Genomic DNA, 19426 nt, shown 5'->3' with positions numbered 1-19426 from the left:
CAAATAGTGCTATTGGGCATAGTAAGTCTAATAATTTGTTGTATTACTATTATACTACTATTATATTACTATATTCTATTTAGGGTATTTCATTTTATTTTGTATTTTACTTGTATTTTCATTGTGATAGGGATTAATAATGAAACTAAATTAAGTTAATAATTCAGGAATCATGTGATTTTGTCTCAAATTGTTATGTTCTCCAGTGGGTCAATACTTAGATGAGAGTTAAAAATCTTTCCTTATTTCTTGTAAAAATCTTTTTTATAAAGAAGGAACTGCATTTAAATAGCCAGAATTAGAAAGATTAAACCGTATACTGTATAGTTACTGGCGATTTTTTACAGATAGATATGTAGAAACAGGAATTAAAAAGACGTAAAGGAGCCTCGTCATTGTAATTCGATAATAAGTTCGCTGTTCATGCGATTGTTGTGGGCGCAGGTAGGAGTGTTAACGCGCCTACGTGTTGCACAATCCTTTATTAGTCATTTGCATATTTCTTGAAGAAATCTTACGTGATTCGGTGATGTCGTATGCATCGTTTTTGTCCACTCTTTCGCTCATGAAAATTTAATACACTTTGTCACTTTGTAATGCATGTAACAACAGGATTGTTGCAATCAACCATAGGCTTTGTAATATATGTGTAATTGAAGTCTCCGTGACATACATTATATTTAACGTATTATACAAGGTTAAAAATATAATAATATACAATTTTAGAATACAAGTGCACAAATTTCAATTTGTTAAATTTATAACTTAGGTTATTATTATACTCACAATCTAGTTACAAATTAAAGATCGTATTTGAATCGTGTTTGCTCGATTTTACAAATTCTCGTCTCTGTAATATCTCATAAATATAAAAACAGCGTTTTTATTGAAAATTTCAGATCGAAACCCGAACCAAAGCCACCGGCCGGCACGGGAAAAAAGCGGGACGTGGTCGCGTCGTTTTTCAGCCCGAAAAGGCCAACGAGCAGAAAAGTCGAGCGGCCTGGCAGACACGAGGCGAAGCTAGAGGAGCGACACCACAAGTGAGTTTCAAGTCGAACGAGTCTCCGGCGATTGGATTACCATTACCACAAACCATGCGTCTCTCACAATGATGCGAGCCATGTGACACGTTTTGCCAGTTAGGCGCGTGTGGCGGCCTCCTCTCTTTTACGGAACAGGAAAAAACCGAAACGAACGCGAAAAGAGAGAAAAGGGATACGTACGATGCGTCGTTAGCTCATAGGGAGGTTCAGTGACCTCATACACGCTTCTTTCCCGATCATTTCTCGATGCCATATGTTACTTGTACGCTGTTAAACGTACATGTATGTGCAACATAATAGACGAATATCATAATTTTCTATCAAAAAGGCAGTGGTTCACAGAAGTACTCGTATACCGACCACAGAATTTTTTACGAATATATTATATGCATTCTACAAAACTTTTTGAAAATTCGTTAACAGTGTAACGAGACACGATCATCGTAATTATTGTACTACCATATTAATTGGGAATGTATATAGAAATTACAAGACATATATCGCAAATATACACTCAATAGAAAATTAGTATACAGCATGAATACTATTCATAATTGATCTTCAGATTATCAATCATATTATATATTGCTTTGTTACCCGACGTTTCGTATTTTACTTCTTCAGTGTTATGCTGAAACTGAGTATTTCTAGATTTTATCAATGCTTTTCATGGTAAAAGAAGTGCCTCTGGTTGGCCAATGGAAATCGGCCATAAAAAGAAACCTGAAAACACACAGTTTCAGGATAACCCTGAAGAAGTGAATTACAACATTCACGAAAGATCAGCTTACAAAATAATATATAACACGATTGATAACCTGAAGATCAAATATGATGAATTCAGAAAACCATCGTGGAAATCTTAAGTCAATAATAGTCTTAAATGTACGATTAATACTAAAGATAGTCTCACTAAACATTGTGACTTATTAATATAGTAAATAATAATTGACTTCAAATACTTTAATTTACGCGCAGTATATGCTTCCAATAAGTATCTTGTAACCTCTATATATATAATTTTTAGATCTCTTTCAAATTTGATCGATATCAGATTTCAAAATGTTTTGTATAATATATATGTACATAAAAAGCTTCTAACAGTTTTCGAATACTTTCGTAAGCCACTATATCTATTTCTGACTTTCCTATCGTCTCTACTTTCTATAAAAATTAGTATAAGCCAGACTTCACTTGTTGCGTTTTCCACAGGCGAAGATTTGGTTTGCGTGAGTTAGAAAAGTGGAAGTCCGGGACTGTATAGAGTACACTTTCTCCTACTGTCAAGATACGCTAGTTGATTGTTACGTGCAATAGCTTTACGCTGCTAAGCAGGCGAATTCTGGTCCGCAGAAAGTGCTACCGCGCTTTAAACCAGTTCCTTTTTTGCACTGGCTGCAGTTTCCTTCCTTTCCTCTTGTTCCTTGTGACCGCCAACAGCTCCGCCAGACTTGAGTGGCCGAGAGAACTCTCCAAAAATCACCTCATGATGCCTTGAGAACACGTGCGAATGTAAATCAGGGAGTTATACATTACTCTCGATTGGTTCACCATACCTGGTGACTTCATTGACTTCATCCAACAACTCAATCAATTAAAAAATTCATCAATCAATTTAAAAATTGATATAGAGTTGCAAAACATTTATTGCAAATGTGTATTTAGTGAAACAATTGATAGACACCATGAATAGCCTATTTGTAATAGATAATTGATTATGCTTTTACAATTTCTAGGACTACACTATACTGCAATACATACTTGGACGCATAATTTTCATATTATATACATATATTTCCTGTTTTGTTTCAAATTTTACAGATAGAATCATGAGAGGCATAACATAATATATCCATAGAAAATTTCTATAAATGGTGGAACACTTTCATGAACCACTGTATATTCTAATCTGTTGCTCGCGCATACATACAAAATTATAGTAATTAAATAGATTCATTATTCTTTCAGGGATATCTGGTTAGTCTGACCAACCTGTATGCATTTCTTCCTTCTAACATTTCCCTCTGAATCATGCTGTTTGACGTAAGAGGTCCATTCTAACCTACTAACTGGTCCAATCCTGTTCCAGGTGATTATAAATCAACCTCTCCATTACATCAGATAAGTCACGCTCATTTTTTCCCTATAACCACCACTTCCTGAAGAGTTCTTAAATACATTAAAATCTTGCATGTATATAAAACTCTGATCGATTAATTCTCTTCTTGATATTTTAGATTAAATGTCATATTTCGTATAAATCCAAATGTCCTAATATTTATGAACGAGAATATATATCCGTAGTAAAGTTGAAGACCCCGAGTAATATCTCCTGGAGAGTATACAGTTGTTTGGCTTAAAGTCAGTTGACAATGTCTGCTCGTTGTCGTCTCTTAATTAAGATCTAAAGATGCGGCTCTTTACGCTAATAAAGAGAAAAGGAGAGAGAGAGAGAGAGAGAGAGAGAAGAAATGCACAGGTCGATTCTTACGGGGTCTCTAAAGTGGCGACTGCTCGACGGATCGACGACCCACTCTGACAATGAGAGCGGTACTTGGTCGACGTCGGACGACCTACATACCCAGTGAATCAAAAGTCAATGAGCTACTCGTTGCAGCCCGATAACTTCTTTGTATTTACGGCGATCCACCATAGAACGGTGTTCAGCCGAGTAAACACGTTAGTGAAGTCTTTAAGTCGCTATCAGTTATCAATGAACCTCATGTAACAGATGGCACGCATAATCTTTAACCACCAGATTTAACATCTAGATCCTTTCAAATTACAAATTATCTAATTATCCTCTTTGATATAAAATTGTAAGAAAGAACTGCATAATTTACAGCTTGTAACTATCAAATTAATTGGTAAATTATTTCTGTTCAGTGTTAATGAAATTTTAAAATGTTTTATATAACTTTATATACCTTTAAATGTTGTATATAAGTTTATTCTAGCTAAACTTATTTTAACTTTTGCTTCGAAATTTCTGAATATACACTAGTACACTTAGGTCTGACAAACTGAATATTTCTAAAAGATACAGACAGAGGCTATTATGAATGGAATCACTATAATAGAAGCTTGCGACGAGACGCTCTAAAGGCCTTTGAATAAGGGCAAAGTCAATTGGTAGAAAACGGGGAACAGAGTGACGTCATGCGTAAGCTGACCGAGGAATCAACATCAACTCCGCACCGCGGCCTTTATCTATTCTTCGTAATCGTTTATCAGCCACTTCCAAAAAAGAATCCAGAATTCGAACCGAACCAAATGGAAGACAACCCACATTCCAGCCTTGTAATCGTTGCCTGTTCAGTATTTGCACAAGGCGACTGCAACAATCGCTGTTTGCTTTGGATATAAATGTTTGTATCAAGCGTATCGCAGCCGCGTGACGAAAATACGCCTGCGTATTTTTCTTCCTTTGCTTATTCTGTCGTCACTGATCATCGTCATTTTTACCGACTGAGCTTCATTTTGGAGCACACTGAATACGTGTATATATATATAACGTTTAAAATAACAATACCCATATCTTAAAACTAGTATTTTTATCATATAGTGGCGGACAAAAGAAAGTATATAGAATAAGAAATACAAAAAAAGATATCGTAATTTCGCAAAATGGATATATATTTAATAAGAGCAATGCCACAGAATAAATGACATTTAAAATTAAAAATTTTTAATATAAATTAAAAATTTATTTTATTTTTAATTTTTAATTTCAAACTTTTTCTATTTTGCATTATATGTTACGAAAGAGTTTTTCCAACTTTTTTATTTATTTTAAGTATACTTTATTCATATCTACGTCGTGCATAGGGTTTTATATTTGTTGTAAGTAAAGCTTGTTTTGTAAAGTGTATAGTAATTTAAAAAGGAACTTAAAAAATGATGAAAAGATTTAAGAAATGAAGTCACAAATTCGGTGTGTCCCAAAACAAAGTTCAGCCTTTTTAAATTTCCGCCCAATTCACCGGCATCTCACATTGTTCCTTATCTTACAGTATCGCCGCAAAAAAAATCCATAGCACCTTTCTCTTGCCTACAAATCACCGAAGAAAAGAATTCGCCGAAATCGTTATCTGTCCTAATGCTATTACACGAATCGATCACGTCATAAAGTATGCATGAGCGATGGAACCTCCTACACTTACACCTGGCGATAATGATATCTCTTTTGCGTCTCCTTGAGCCACAGATAAGGTTATGTCGTAAGCGGCGCAATTCCTTGGACGTGACAATTCACGAAAGAGGTTTATAAGCTCGTTAGTTCGATCAAACTAAACGCTTGATGTCACGGTGATTCAGAGAAAGCACGTTCAATCAGCCTTGATCTCGTTTATCGAACAGCCTGGCTTATATTTCGCTCTATTTTCGTATTCTGCTTCGAATAGAACGAACCAAAGAATTGTTAGCTTTGAATTGATACTTTTTCTTTAAAGTTAGAATGACGAGAGTTAACTATAAGGTCAGTTAAATACATGTTAAGGGAAGCAGAACAAATCGAAGGGCTGAAAAACCATCGAAATAAAAAATGTACAATCAATCTTCTGGCGTCTGGAGGAACGCAATGACGTAAATTGTTGCATAGGAACGTTATATGGAATATTAATCGAGGAATGAACAACGCGCGAACATTTAAGTGCATCGACAAGCCGACGTGTCTACATCGTAGCGAACATTCTCTTATTGATATTACCAACGCATCCACCTTCGTACGCCTGGGAAATGTTAAACCATGCTAGACGCAATTATATGTTGTTCTAGACAATTAGGAGAACATAATACTCAAACGGATTGATCGCTCGATGAGATATTTGAATTCTTCTCATTGTTCCTTCTGTTCTTTAGTCTCACGGAGAGATATGTCTGTATATGCATTTATAAAGTGCAACAGGTATTCCACATAATCCAGCAAATGTTATTTAGATCGAGCAAAGTAACGTGTCGGTGAAGTAGGTTAGGATATCACCCAAAGAAGAAGAAAGATCTTAACTGATTTTTAATTAGTCATTTTCTTCAGATTTCGTTATGAATATGTAGTAACTCATAAAAATTGAGAACTTATTTTATTTTATAAAACAGTTTGAAATTTCACTATCATATAATAAAGACGACTGTCATGATTGTATCGATAAATGTGAAGCAGGAATGTATATATTGATTGTATTTATTATGATATGACTCGCAATAGTCTCATGACAGTGTTAATGAAATTTCAACATAATATATTCATAAAATGTATATACAAGTATTCGAATACTTCTGTGATTCACTGTATGTACATATAAAAAGAAAAGAAACAGTGAATCGAATGATTATTCATAGGAATTTTCGCAACACCCCGTACAACGAGCTTATTATGTTAAATCTGCCGAACGCGTATTCCCCAGACTTTTTTTAGATTCGGCGCCAGTGGACGCCAGCCAGGATACTTTCCAACATCGCATCGCGACCATGTATATTTAGACGCATTTCTGCGTGTCTTTTTTTTGGATCGTTTTTCCGCAGCCTCGACGTCTATATGCCTGAAGATATTTGCGATGACAAAGTGGACGCGTTGTATTTCCGCTAAACTGAATAGAAAAGCGTCAATACGGGTCTGATAATGACACATATGCACACGTTGCATAGTGCCACGGAAATAGGTCCATAATAAGCCTGCTTTACGAATGTGTTAGCTTTATAATGCGATCAGGTATATGCACAGCATTGCATTTTGTCCACGTTATTTAACTTACCTTGAAATCGATCCTTATCAGATTACAGTCGTTAGAGTCGAATCATCGATTCGGACATTCCAAAGAGACTGATTTCGTTCTTCCCGTTCTGAATAACCATCTTGTTCCATTTTAATTCTGAATAACTCTCGCGTAACATAAGTTACAAATATTAACAGAAATATAAGATTTCATTTCGATAATATAAGTAGATTCAACCTAGACCCAGCCTAGACTTATATTTAACCCAGACCTTGGCAAGACTTGAGTCATGTCGTCGGACTTAGCCCATACAAGCTTGGTATACTAATTCAGCTATACTAGTCTAGACTGTAGTATTTAGATCTCCTTATTTTATAGAATTCAGAATCTATGTACATACATGGGAAACCAGAAAAGGATTTAAGAAATGATATGAACGCCATTCTATAATGTTTTTAAATTAACATCTGATAATATATGTTAATTGTAGTAATCAGTTTTGCATTAGAAGGCAGGTCAAGGGCTCACCTCAGGTAGAGATTTATCCTGTGGAAGTTTAGGCCACCGGGTACATACCATATGTCGACCGTATGAGAAAACTGGTCGACGGTGAGACGTCTGCAGATTCCGTGGCCTCCTTAAGCAGCTTCTACCTCCTCTTCCTCGCCCCTCTGTACTCGCCTAACCATCTTCGACGGCGTACTCGTTCCCAGAGAGTTGGCGCAGGCTGTCTTAAGCCCCACCACGATCCTCGCCAATTATCTTTGTTTCTCTTTCATCTTCTCTCGCTATTGCGGTTACAGGGATCTTCGTTGTGAAAAAATCGAACAAGAAATCGAATGATCGAAGCCCCATCGGCGACTCGATCGGTTTAACAGGGCCCTTCCTGAAAGTGCGTGAAATTTCAACATTTCAACCTTTGTAGATGGCTCTACAAGTTCCTAATTCTCCCAAGAATATTTTATGTAAAATATTTTCTAAGAATCAGTGCTTCTCCATACTTATTTCTTAATTTTCTCCTTTAAACAGCTTCCATTTATTTTCAATGAATCTTTCATCTCGCGAGAAATCCGAAGCAATCTTATGCAATTGATATTGACTACCTCACACTACTGTCGCACAGTATATTTCGTCCGTATGATAAACATCATGATGTCCTTGCGATAGCCTGATAACGATTCGTCATAGACAAAAAAATGAGAATAATCGCTCTTTACATAAAGAGCATATTTTGTGTGTATCGAAAGTGGATCCTGAAAAGGATCAGCAGCATCATCGTTCGCTACAGTAACTTCCAAGTATATATTCGACGCCTAGACGCGTTCTCAAGCCCTTCGTCCAGCAAAATGGTCGGGGCCCGTGGTGGGGTAGACCATTCTGGAGGGGACACAAGTCGAGACTCGTATTCAGTGCTGGATGCACCGCTGTAGAGAGTGTGTTGTTTTTCTGTGTTCTTCAAAGCAAAGTTCTTCAAATCATACAAAAAAGCATTATATCATCGATAGTACAAATAAGCTTGAGTTTCGAATTTCAAATTTTTTATCCAAAAACTAACGAATATACCATAATACATATAGAACGTTGAATTATCAATGATTGGAATTTCGCAAGTGGCTTTAAACTACCGATGTGTTTGAAGTTCAAACTTTGAACGAAGCTTGGACGCTCGGTTTCATCGGGGATTCGTTTGGAAGGTTTCTATCTGGCGAATTCAACGTTCAAGAATGCAAGCGTATCTTTCGAACAAACATCGAGAAGAAATACACTCGCACCACGGAAGTCGGCCGGTCGATGCAACAAGTGGTCGCCGTCGGAGGCTAAGATCCAGCCGAATCCTCCGTACGTGTTCGGTTGGAATTCGTAAACGCTCGTGAGAGACACATAGGCCTCGAAAAGTGGCTCGAGGTCGTCGCATCTCGTATACAAATTTTCAAATTCCTTTTCGGGATCGTGTCACACGCTGTTGCTAAACGATCTCGTCTTTCCCTCGTCGTGTAACCTTAACTTCAAGTGACATCGTTCAGGGATCGAGAAAGCTCGTTTGGAGAAAAAAGAAGTCGAGGAAACTTTTCTCCGTGTATACTAGTTATACTTGAAATCCGATGTTGTTAATTCGACGACGTGAAAGTGGCACGTTTTCCCTACAAAGCATTCTGTAGAATTTCACCGTAAACCTTAGTATAGATACGTCTATGCTATCCTACAAAAAGAGTAAAAAACAACTGTATTAAAAAATTTCTTTCATTAGGCTATTGTGTATAACGTAAAAGCATTGATTATAGGGAATCTAGATTATCTCTAATATGTATATTTGTTGCTAATGAAGTTTGTCCTTGTGAAGGGGATAGATCCCCGAGATGAAATTCTTATCGATTGGGATCGTGTTACCTGTAAAATGGAATGTAATGGAGACTTTAAATAAGTCTTGTAGGAGTATAAATAATTTTGTTCAATGATCTTACCTAACATAATCAGTTTGTAAGGTGAATAAAAATTATAAATTGAACATTATGATAATGTCGTTAGCTGGACGATGAGAGGATAATAAATGTTCGTGTTTTCGGGAATGATGGTTTTGGAATTTCGGTTAAGTGTCCAGTGAAGTGTGAAGAGCGACCATGATGAAGTTCAGATCGCTGTTTCGCAGAGGCCAACAACAACCGCCGACGCAGTCGCAGCAGCAACAACAGCAACAGATCCCGCTGCGTCAGGCGCCAAGTGCCTCCTCGCTTGAGGCGAAGAACGAAACCCCATCGGTAGGCAACTGGGGCTCCCTCGGTAAGGAAGGAGCCAAAGGGAACGCTAAGGGTAGCTTCAATCCAAAGGGACCCGGCAAGGGGTCCAGGATGCAGGAGCTGGAGCGTGAGATCGAGGTGTTGCGCAAGGACCACGCACGACTCGAGTCGAATCTACGTGAGGCATCTTGCGATACTCAGCATCTTCACGAACTACGCGCTGAACTCACCTCTCTCAAGGTAATTTTCCCATTTTAATCTTAACTTCCTAATGAATAAAGGGAAATAACGAGGAATGTCCATTTATCGTGATTTTCCATTTTATAACACATTTTGTTTGTGATAATTGAGATTGCAATACTATTAGATCACAATGATTATAATGTTCAAAATGTCTATAAGATAGCCCTAAGAATTTGGTGTACTGGTTAAAAACAGGGAATGTCTATTCTGTATTGGAACAAAACACAGGTAAAAGTAATTAATATTTTGTTAATCATTCTTTTGTACGATATCTAAGTAAGATATAATTTCATTTTATGTGTGAAAAATACAGTTCAATTTATTGAATGTTGTTTCTTTCCTAGTGGACTAAAATATTAAAACTTAATTTTCTCGATAAAGCTATTTTGTGACATTCTCTGTTTTTTCCTTTACTCTTTATATCTACACTAGATTGATCAATATCTATTTGGGTCTTTTAAAAAGTTTTATTGTGAATTTCTATCAAATTATGAAGCGTTTCAACGAAGAAGAATTGGATATTAAAATGAATTAAAAAGAATTATCGAAAATTCGCCAATAAGACAGTTTTCTTTTTTACAGTGAAAAGATACTGTTGTATCTCATATGTCCAACAAATTTTGAACTGTAGCTGAAATGTTTATCTCTATCTGATTTAATTACCAAACATAGTATTTTCATCATTATTTACAGTAGTCGTTACAAAATTTATTTGAAAATGGAAAAGACGATCAATTCTTCGAGAAAGAAGTTGTGAAGTTATAAATGGTAAAAATTCGAATTATATATAAATTTTTCTTAACTTTTCCTACAGATTTTCTAAACAATCTAATACATATCCGTTTAGAAATATCTATCAGCTAATAGCAGTTTTAATGGACTATAAATGAACGTTGAAGAAGTTACTTACGATATGTCGAACAAACATCTATTTCTAGTAATTAACAAGACACACGTCTTATTTAAAGTCAGTTTTGAAAATGGTGGAAATATCAATTTTTCAAACTTACATTAGAACAAAATTGATAGATAAAAATTTGTATGCCGCGAGGGAAAGATTCGTGTATCTATTTATTGTGTTATTTGCTTTTATTTCGGTCTCTCTCTATCTCCTCTCTTTCCGTTGTTCTACCTCACGTGTAGATCTACTTCTCCCACTTAAATCCCCATTCTCGTCTAACATCATTGACCTTACAAGGAAAACAAACACAGGAGATCGTCTTCGAGGGCGGTTTCTACGAGATGAAGCAGGTTATTTACCGACATTAACAACGATTCAAGGTGAACGTGGGTGATCCTTTTTTTACCCTTAGCCGTGCTTACTGGTGTCATGAAAAGCGGATGTTATGCAATCACTCAGTATAATCTTATAATTTAAGAACAGTCTTAAGACTGAAATAATTGAACACACTTGTTCACTTATTAGATTCACTATTCAATATTGCATAATATTTAATTATTGAGTGAATAATTTATAAAAATACGATCTGCAATCTATGAAAGTGATCGTTGATCTCTTTTTTGTAAATATAGTTGATGATTACTTACCATAGAAGGTTAGGATTATTTTTCCCAACAATTTTTCAGATTCACTTAATTACAAATAGTTTATCAAAAACATTATCATTTATAAAAATGATTTATGATCCTCTTTTATAAATCTAGATGGTAATTATATAGTTACCAAAAAAAATTAGGATTATTTTTCCCGCTAATTAAAGTTTTATGAAAGCATTAGATGACTGTAAAAAACAAAAGATTCAATTTCATTATAAATGAATTTAATAAAATAAAGACAGTGATAAACATACTTATAAAAAGTGACAGAAAAAATTAATCTTCCTAAAATAAATAAATATTCTGTTTGTAAATATTCTGTATTGAAATTTTGCTTTTTTCATGAAGGGGTTGAAATATTATCCCGCGTATTTAAAGGATAGCCAGAGGGCGTAGGAAGAGGGATGTTTACGGAGGAAGGAAACTTGTGAAGTGAAACGACCGCGAACGCTATGAAAAAACGTTGTTTCTCCACGTCTACGGTAAACGACAAGGAACAACTTCCTTTATAAATTGTTTACACTTCCTCAAAGAGTCATAAATAGACAACCATCACTCGTTTAGAAAGTTGCGAGATGTTTGGTTGAATTTCATAGACCTAACCTAAAATGTTGACACTTATTCGCCGCATAATCAAGAGATCGAAGAAAATAAGAATTGTCCGCTTCGAATTAGAAACTTAGATTTCTCAACATTGTCATAGCACATATATCGTATGATTAAGCATATTACGTTTCATCATACTAGTCAGCCCAAGTAATTAGAATACTATCGGTTACCATATTCTCGTTTATGTAAGCGTTTGGCATCGTGTTTTTAATATAAATAAAACGGCAAAGAAAAAGAGAGAAAAATTGACAAAAAATGTTATAACAACGTAATAATATGATTCGTACATTTATATACTTGCTTGAAGTAAGTGTATTTGAAAATTTGTAATGAATAATAAGGTTCGATCTTTTTTAATTGTAGGAACAGCATAGTTTGGAGTTAGACCGCCTTACAGAAGAGAACGAAGCTCTTCGTGCAAGACTCAGAGACGTTGCACATTCTCCCTTGTCAGATTCAGAGAAGCAACAGTTACTTCTGGATGCCTCAAGATTACACAATTCTGCACCAGCATCAATAGCAATCCCCCAAGATGAAGGATCCACACCTATCACCATATCCCAAGATAGTGCTCAGTGTACCACCCCAGATTGGGACAAGCATTCTTCTAGTTCTGTATCAGAGGTTTCTGTCGCATGTTTGCAAGATAGAATTCTGCAAATGGAAGAAACGCATTATTCAACAAATGAAGAGTTACAGGCAACAATACAAGAATTAAGCGATCTACAAGTATGTGCAATTAGCAGCTAAAAACTTTATAGAACAACGTAAGATAGTAATTATAATATTCCTCTTATTTATAGGCACAGCTTACAGAACTACAAGCTGACAATGAGAGATTAACAGAAGAGAAAGATGTGCTGTTGGAATCACTCTGTAGACAAACAGAGAAACTCGAAGACTCCCGTACCAAGGTTGACACATTACAAGGTCTATTGTTAAGGGAGGAGCAACCACAGGAATCTTCCAAAGGGTATAATACAGAACGGGAACAGAAATTAGTAGACCTTCTAAAAGTAAATACACTTAGCTTTAAACCATCAAATTATAACAGTTGTATCAAATTAACTAATTAAATTAACTAATTATAGAGTGCACAAGAAGAACGAGAATCATTGCTGCAGAAACAAGAGGAACTAACATCTGAAGTGAAGAGCCTTCGAGCAGCTGCAGAGGTCAGTGCTGCGGAAACAGAGCGATTAACAAAATGTGTACACCTTTTGGAATCCTCGGTGGAGACGGCGAGTATCGAACGGAAGCAACTGGACATGGAACTAGCAGAAGCCAGGCAAGAGGGTGCAAATCGGAATATAGAAATCAGTAGGTTAGCCACGCTCTTGGAAAATGCTCGAGCGAAAATCGAGGAATTAGAACAATCGAGGCAAGTGGAAAACAAAAGCGAGGCAGATGAACTTTTGGATGCTGCTAGAAGAGAGAAAGACACTTTGGAAACGCAAGCGGCTGCCCTGCAAGAGCAGTTGGCACGTTCGCATTGTGATCATGACCGTCTTAGGGATCAATACTCACAGCTTCAAGAAGAATACAAAGTATGCTCACTATGGCGGAAAAAATTAACATATAGAGCTACAACATATGCAGCATTTTAATGAGAATACTTTTATTTATAACTTTATAAAAAGAATTCTTGTGAGATTATTACACCATTTCATGATATAGATGTAATGGTAGGAAAAATTTATTCTCACAATCACTTTCTTTTTATAAGATTTCAAAGTCTTCTGTATCCTTTTTTAGGAGAATCATATATGTTTCTTTATCTTTTACACCGGGATTATTTATATTCAATATTAAATAAAATACGTATTCTCGTTTAAATGCCGCATTCTGTATAAGGGCAAGGAATTAATTAAATATTTTATAGGTTGCGCGTAATAATGCCAAGTCAGCAATAGATGACCTGGAATACAGGTTAAACCAGTTGAAGGACGAAAGATTATCCGTGAGTGCAGAACTACAACTCGTGAGAGATTCTCTTGCGGAGTTGCAGGCACAATGTCAAAGGCACCTGGAAGATAAAAGAGAGTTAAAGGCCGCATTGAACGAGGCTCAAAGAACGGAACGCGAAGCTCAAACGCGTCAGTACGAATTAGAGCGAGCGTTGTCTGAAGAACGTAAGTTGAGGCAAGAACAGGCTACCGAGTGGGAACAGTTTCAAACGGACCTCCTGATGACCGTTCGCGTGGCGAACGATTTTAAAACGGAGGCTCAGAGTGAGCTGGAGCGAGTTATGATGGAGAATAAAGCACAGAGGGATAAACTGAGAGCATTAGAAGCTCAGCTCGATAAACTGAATAAAGGTAAGTAAACTACCTTTGGAATCTCTTATTTTAGATACATTTTGCTGTTATCAAACACGGAAAGAGAACAATCATATTTAATGTAACATTGATTATGATGATATAATAGGGAGACAAAGTTCAATCAGTGTATTAGGGCAGATGATTGATATTTAATGTTAGATACTTTTACAAGATACTTTCTAACGAACGATCACGGAACAGAAGTATAGTGATTAATACAATGCATGTTATCTTTTTTTTTTCAATTTCATTCGGATGTCAGGCAGCACTGCAGTTCCTCAATTTAAGAGTTTCGGTAGCACTACTGGAAATTCTCGCAAGCCGACTAACAATATCTTAAAACGCGGTCGTACCATTATAAAGAGGCGGCATGAGTGCAGAAAGGGCGGTTTAAAACCCAATCTTTTTAAAAAAACGTCTGAATTGGATCCAAATGAAAAAGAGGATTTGCAAATTGAAGACTTGAAAGAGTTAAATTCAGTAATTCATCAGGAAGATATTGAATTCGACGATAGTAGCGAAATTTTATATTCCAAGGATCCTATTAAACTAAATGACAAATTAATTTCTGGAGAAGAAATTGAGATTTGTCCTTCCTTCGAATCAAAAGATAATTTACTGGAGCTTGTTGATGATTTTGAAAAACAACCTTTGATAGAATTAGATTCCAATAACGAGGCATTAAATATCGAGGCTTCTAATTTTAAAAGAACAAAATCAAAGAAGTTTCTTAAGACCTCTGAAGATTATCAAAAGCTTCATGTATCAAGTATATCAGCTTCAGAGGAAAATGAAATTGCAAAATCATCCTTATTGAAGAACATAAAGGGCATTCAAAATGCCGGGACAGATTCGTACGGTATTCAAATTTCTAATAGTCGATTTTTCGTTCCTAAAAATTACGTGTATTCCGGATTGGAAAATGCAATGGATGATTTAAAATTTGAGGTAGATCCGGAAATGAGGAAAGTGTTGCAAGAAAGCACTCAAACAAGCAATGACTCGATAAATACAGATAATTCTGAAGTAACTAGCACCCAAGAATCTCAACACACAAACGAGCCTAATATGAAAGATATATTTTTGTCCGATACAGGGGATAAAGAAAATTCTTTACTTTCGCAGCTCGGAACTTCGAAATTTAACGAATCGGAGGAAGAGTCTAAGAGCGATTTCTCTTCAAATAAAAAGCCCAGGTTATTTCTGAAGAAAAACGAATCCAGATCTGGCAGTGAAATTGTGGACTCTCTTTTAGACAGTACTCGCAAGCAAGATATCTTCAATTCTACTTTAGAAAATCGAACCTTTTCTACATCGCTAGACAATCTAAATTTACGAACTTACTCTGCTGATCATTTGGACAATAGTAATATCAGGAAGATAAGACAAAAGGAAGATTTGATTCCTCTTAATGGTTACATTAACAAAAGTGCCATACGTTACAGAGACACCAATGATTTAATATCTGTAAGACCAAAAAGTTTTTCATTTGAACCTTACTTACCCCAAAAATCAGAAGATTTGGTTCTTGCAAATATTAAAAAAAGGAAAGATAAAGAAAGAGAAGAATATAGTACATATTCTATTCTTTCTTCATTGGAAAATTTACCTAGATCTGCTTTAGATCCTCCATTGGCACCATTCTCCTCTCGACTCGCACCAAAAGAACATCTAATATCGTTTTCAAAAGAAACTACCAAAGCATTAGATTCTACTTCAACACAAAAGACTACTAGTGGAGCTTTGGGGTTCAACAATGAATTAAGGGAGATTGGGAAGAATCTAACTCTTTGCGAAGCAAATAGATTGAAACGCATGAAATTCTTAAACATGAACTTGTCTCAATCTGAACCAAGTATAGAGTCTCAGACAAATAGTTTGGTAATTACGGATGAAAAGAAGATACAAAATGAGAGCTTAAGCTCAACCTCGGAATTAAAAATAGGTCAGAATAGTAGCGATTCAATGTTCAAGGATAAATCTCTGATAGGGAGGACTTCGTCTTTAAGAGAGAAGTTTGAGACGATCATAGAGGATGTGGAACTGAGACCAGGCCGACAAATAGGTACAATACGCGACCGTAAGTCGCAAAAAAGTAGTGTGGAAACGTGATTGCTTGTATTTGCAGAGTTCAAACCCTCGTTGTCTGTCCTGGATTTTTATTCTAGCAAACAGATGTGTTTAAACACTTGTAATACACCCTTTCTTGTTGCTAGTCTCAAATGTACTTTTTCTAGCTCTCTCCCCCCCCCCCAATTTCTCACCTTTCACTATTGTTTGGATTAATCAATATATCTCTAATTTATGTTCTCTAGTTTTTTTGTCTGTGAAATTTTGCTTTTATGTTTTTCGTCCCTCATCAAACTATTTATGTATCATTCAACACAAAGTAAATGTAAATATACTTGTGGCCTTAGAACTACAAGTCGAAAAAAGTGATTGAAGTTTTTTCTAGATATTTCTTTCTTGTCATTCTTGTGCTTTCCTATTACATGTAAACATAGCGCTTATTGCTTTTTTTTTTTGTTACGCGATTTTGCTTCAAGTACAATTGTAGTACAGTTTTTCTCTGATCTTTCAGCTAACCAGAAAGTGATTCAACAACCGCAACAAAGGCCAGCAAGCACACCGACGGAAACTCAACACTGTGTGTTGACAAGCGTTCAACAGGAGATTGCCGCGCGTCGGAAGGCTAATATTTCTCGTCAGGATTCAAGGCTATCTGTGAAATGTTTAATAGAAAGTATTGAGAATGCTACAAAACAAGCAAAAGCAGGTATGAAACACATAATAGATGACTTTTTCTATACCATCCAATATATCTCCATATGACTCTAATATAATAATTTGTACATAGGCCCTGGAAGTCGTAGTAGTTCTACGTCCTCCCTTAATTCCATTGGAACTAATGATATAATGACATTAAAAGCCCCACTTCGTGATCAGCAGCAGATCAATAATTTAATCTGCACGACGAACTCAACGAATAATAATAAAACCCAAACCGCAATCACTAGAAAACCTCTGTCAGGTAATTTTCTTTTTAAACATTATGTTATCACTATGCTAAGTAACGACATGTAATTTATTTTCAAATGTTATTTTCAAAAGTTTTGAAACAAGATTATTCATAAAATCCTCTGATTCATACACTGTTGCTTTCTAAAGCCAATGTTCTGCAAAAGCATTTAAATGTTATAGAACTTTTCAATGATTAATACAGAAACAAAGTCAACAGTGCCTGTAGTGTTGAGTCCTGGCGAACTGCTAGATTCTGCTACACTGAACGCGAAGGCAATCGACTTTGTACGTCGCAACAGCGTGACGGACTTATCAGAGCGCAAAGATCCTCTCTGTGGATTAATAAAAAACGGAGGCTCGAAACGAAACGCATTGCTCAAATGGTGCCAGAACAAGACTATGGGTTACCGGAATATTGATATCACGAATTTTAGTAGTTCGTGGAACGACGGTTTGGCTCTTTGCGCCATCCTCCATTCCTATCTTCCACACAAGGTACCATATGATACGTTGACACCAGTGGAAAAGAGAAGAAACTTTTCTATTGCTTTCTCCGCTGCGGAAAGCGTTGGGATATCTACTACGTTGGTAAGTTATAAATCGTGTGATTGTTATGTACACTACTATCCATAAGTAGTTGGATACCTGGTGGGTATTTTTGTTGTATTTCCAAAATTATGATTAGGTTGCGAGTATATTTAAATAGAAAATTTAAATAGAAAATTAATTTAACTATTAAGTACTATAACAGATATACTTTCTATATGTTAAATATATATTTTTTCACACCATATGCATTCTATGCATTTTTGCACTTTCAAATTACCCATAAATACATAAAAATTCACACTCTGGTTATGGGTGGTAGTGTACCTTTTAATAAAAAGACTTTAATAAGAAGTTACGTAATTCATAGAACATAGGGGAAATGTGTCAATTGGAGCGACCTGACTGGCAACAAGTTATGACATACGTGACCAGTATTTACAAGCATTTCGAAACCTAATTTTCGGTTCGGTGTCTCCTATCATCAAGACGGTTCCTCCTCTCATTGAGAATTCACCGTTGGACCGAGTACGAATCAAGAACAAGATCATCTAGTCATCTAAAAAACAAATTTTCTATAGGGACAAAAATCTTTCCAAGAACTTTTTTCTTTTTTGGATTTCCAAGGATCGCTGGATTATAGCACTGCCTACGCCTAATGCCTGTGTATGATCGCGAGAGTGTGGATTTCAATGGGACATATAAATCTGACACCAAATGGAATTGCTTTTTACTATGAGACTGAATGTTTTTAATATACATGCATATATTATATATATATGTTAAGAACCGGAGACAAAGAAATAGAGGCAGGGATTTATAAAGAAAAACAGGAAGTAACTAGAGAGAGACGTGCTTCTGTAAAAGAGAGAAAAAAATGAATATAGAAAAATGCAAGCTTTATCGAGTCTTCTTGTGCGTGAATATGTATCATATATATGTTTCAGTGCCTCCATTGCAAAGCCAATACATTAATTCCATTACATGCAAGAGGGTTTTTTTCTACCTTTCATAAGTCTTGCATTTTTTTGTAGCTGACACAAGTGTCGAGGTAAATATTTCCGTTCCTCTCATACTGTGAGTATTTTTCTACTTGTATTATTTTTCGAGAAACTTTTGTAAAGTTTTAAGAACGAATGTACAGAATGAAGCGCCTTAATTTAAAAAAGAGAAAACCTAATTTATTGTATTAGTCACGTTTTTTAGTATATATATATATATTATAATATTATACAAAAGCCGAGCAGCAAATTTATTAGAGAGACGAGAAAGCATCGTTTAAGTTCTACTTTCTGAGTATAGTAAAGAACGAACGAAAATATTCATGAAGATTAAGTTCTCTGTGATATAGCGAAATAGCCCCGAAACAGAGATAGAAACGTTATCGTTATTGCTCTTATTATTATCATTATTATTATTACTATTATTATTACACTACTACTACTATTACTACTACTACTACTACTGCTGCTACTGCTACTATTAATACTATTGCTACTATTAATATCATCCTCATCGTCATTGTTGTACCATTGTAGACAATATGCTGTCTGACATAAAACAATAAACTTGCCTAATGACTATTTAAAAATTGGGAGTTATATCTTATTGTATAACAGGAAGTTGGTAAATATACA

At 35.6% G+C, this 19426-nt stretch overlaps 1 protein-coding gene and 2 long non-coding RNA genes across 11 annotated transcripts in view; 1 reads left to right on the top strand and 2 right to left on the bottom strand.

Moving 5' to 3' along the window:
* The window catches only part of LOC100649011 (cytospin-A), a 28290-nt gene extending 8910 nt beyond the window's left edge, over positions 1-19380 (top strand). For 4 of the 8 annotated variants that reach the window (XM_048413040.1, XM_048413041.1, XM_048413038.1 and 1 more), the window contains 11 exons: positions 900-1043; positions 9390-9732; positions 12265-12630; positions 12705-12917; positions 12993-13448; positions 13784-14219; positions 14485-16302; positions 16804-16998; positions 17080-17253; positions 17446-17831; positions 18160-19380. In XM_048413040.1, coding sequence (XP_048268997.1) covers positions 900-1043; positions 9390-9732; positions 12265-12630; positions 12705-12917; positions 12993-13448; positions 13784-14219; positions 14485-16302; positions 16804-16998; positions 17080-17253; positions 17446-17831; positions 18160-18249 — 4621 coding nt within the window. In that variant the 3' untranslated portion in view covers positions 18250-19380. Of the gene's footprint in view, positions 1-899; positions 1044-9389; positions 9733-11641; positions 11775-12264; positions 12631-12704; positions 12918-12992; positions 13449-13783; positions 14220-14484; positions 16303-16803; positions 16999-17079; positions 17254-17423; positions 17832-18159 lie in introns of those variants that run through there. The other 4 variants (XM_048413039.1, XM_048413036.1, XM_048413042.1 and 1 more) reach the window with 4 other exon arrangements.
* LOC125386501 lies at positions 660-4696 on the bottom strand. The gene is made up of 2 exons (XR_007226716.1): positions 3974-4696; positions 660-2539 (listed from the first exon to the last, which is right to left on the bottom strand). It is a non-coding gene; the product is annotated as an uncharacterized LOC125386501 (long non-coding RNA).
* LOC100648889 lies at positions 5094-9106 on the bottom strand. 2 transcript variants are annotated; one of them, XR_007226710.1, is made up of 3 exons: positions 7759-9106; positions 6797-7643; positions 5094-6716 (listed from the first exon to the last, which is right to left on the bottom strand). It is a non-coding gene; the product is annotated as an uncharacterized LOC100648889 (long non-coding RNA). The 2 variants fall into 2 exon arrangements; XR_007226711.1 differs by having other exon boundaries at positions 5094-7643.
* Positions 19381-19426: the final 46 nt, after the last annotated feature.

Source organism: Bombus terrestris, chromosome 16 (genome assembly GCF_910591885.1).
Source record: "Bombus terrestris chromosome 16, iyBomTerr1.2, whole genome shotgun sequence".
Lineage (NCBI taxonomy): Eukaryota > Metazoa > Arthropoda > Insecta > Hymenoptera > Apidae > Bombus > Bombus terrestris.
This window is presented reverse-complemented; position numbering and strand designations above follow the sequence as displayed.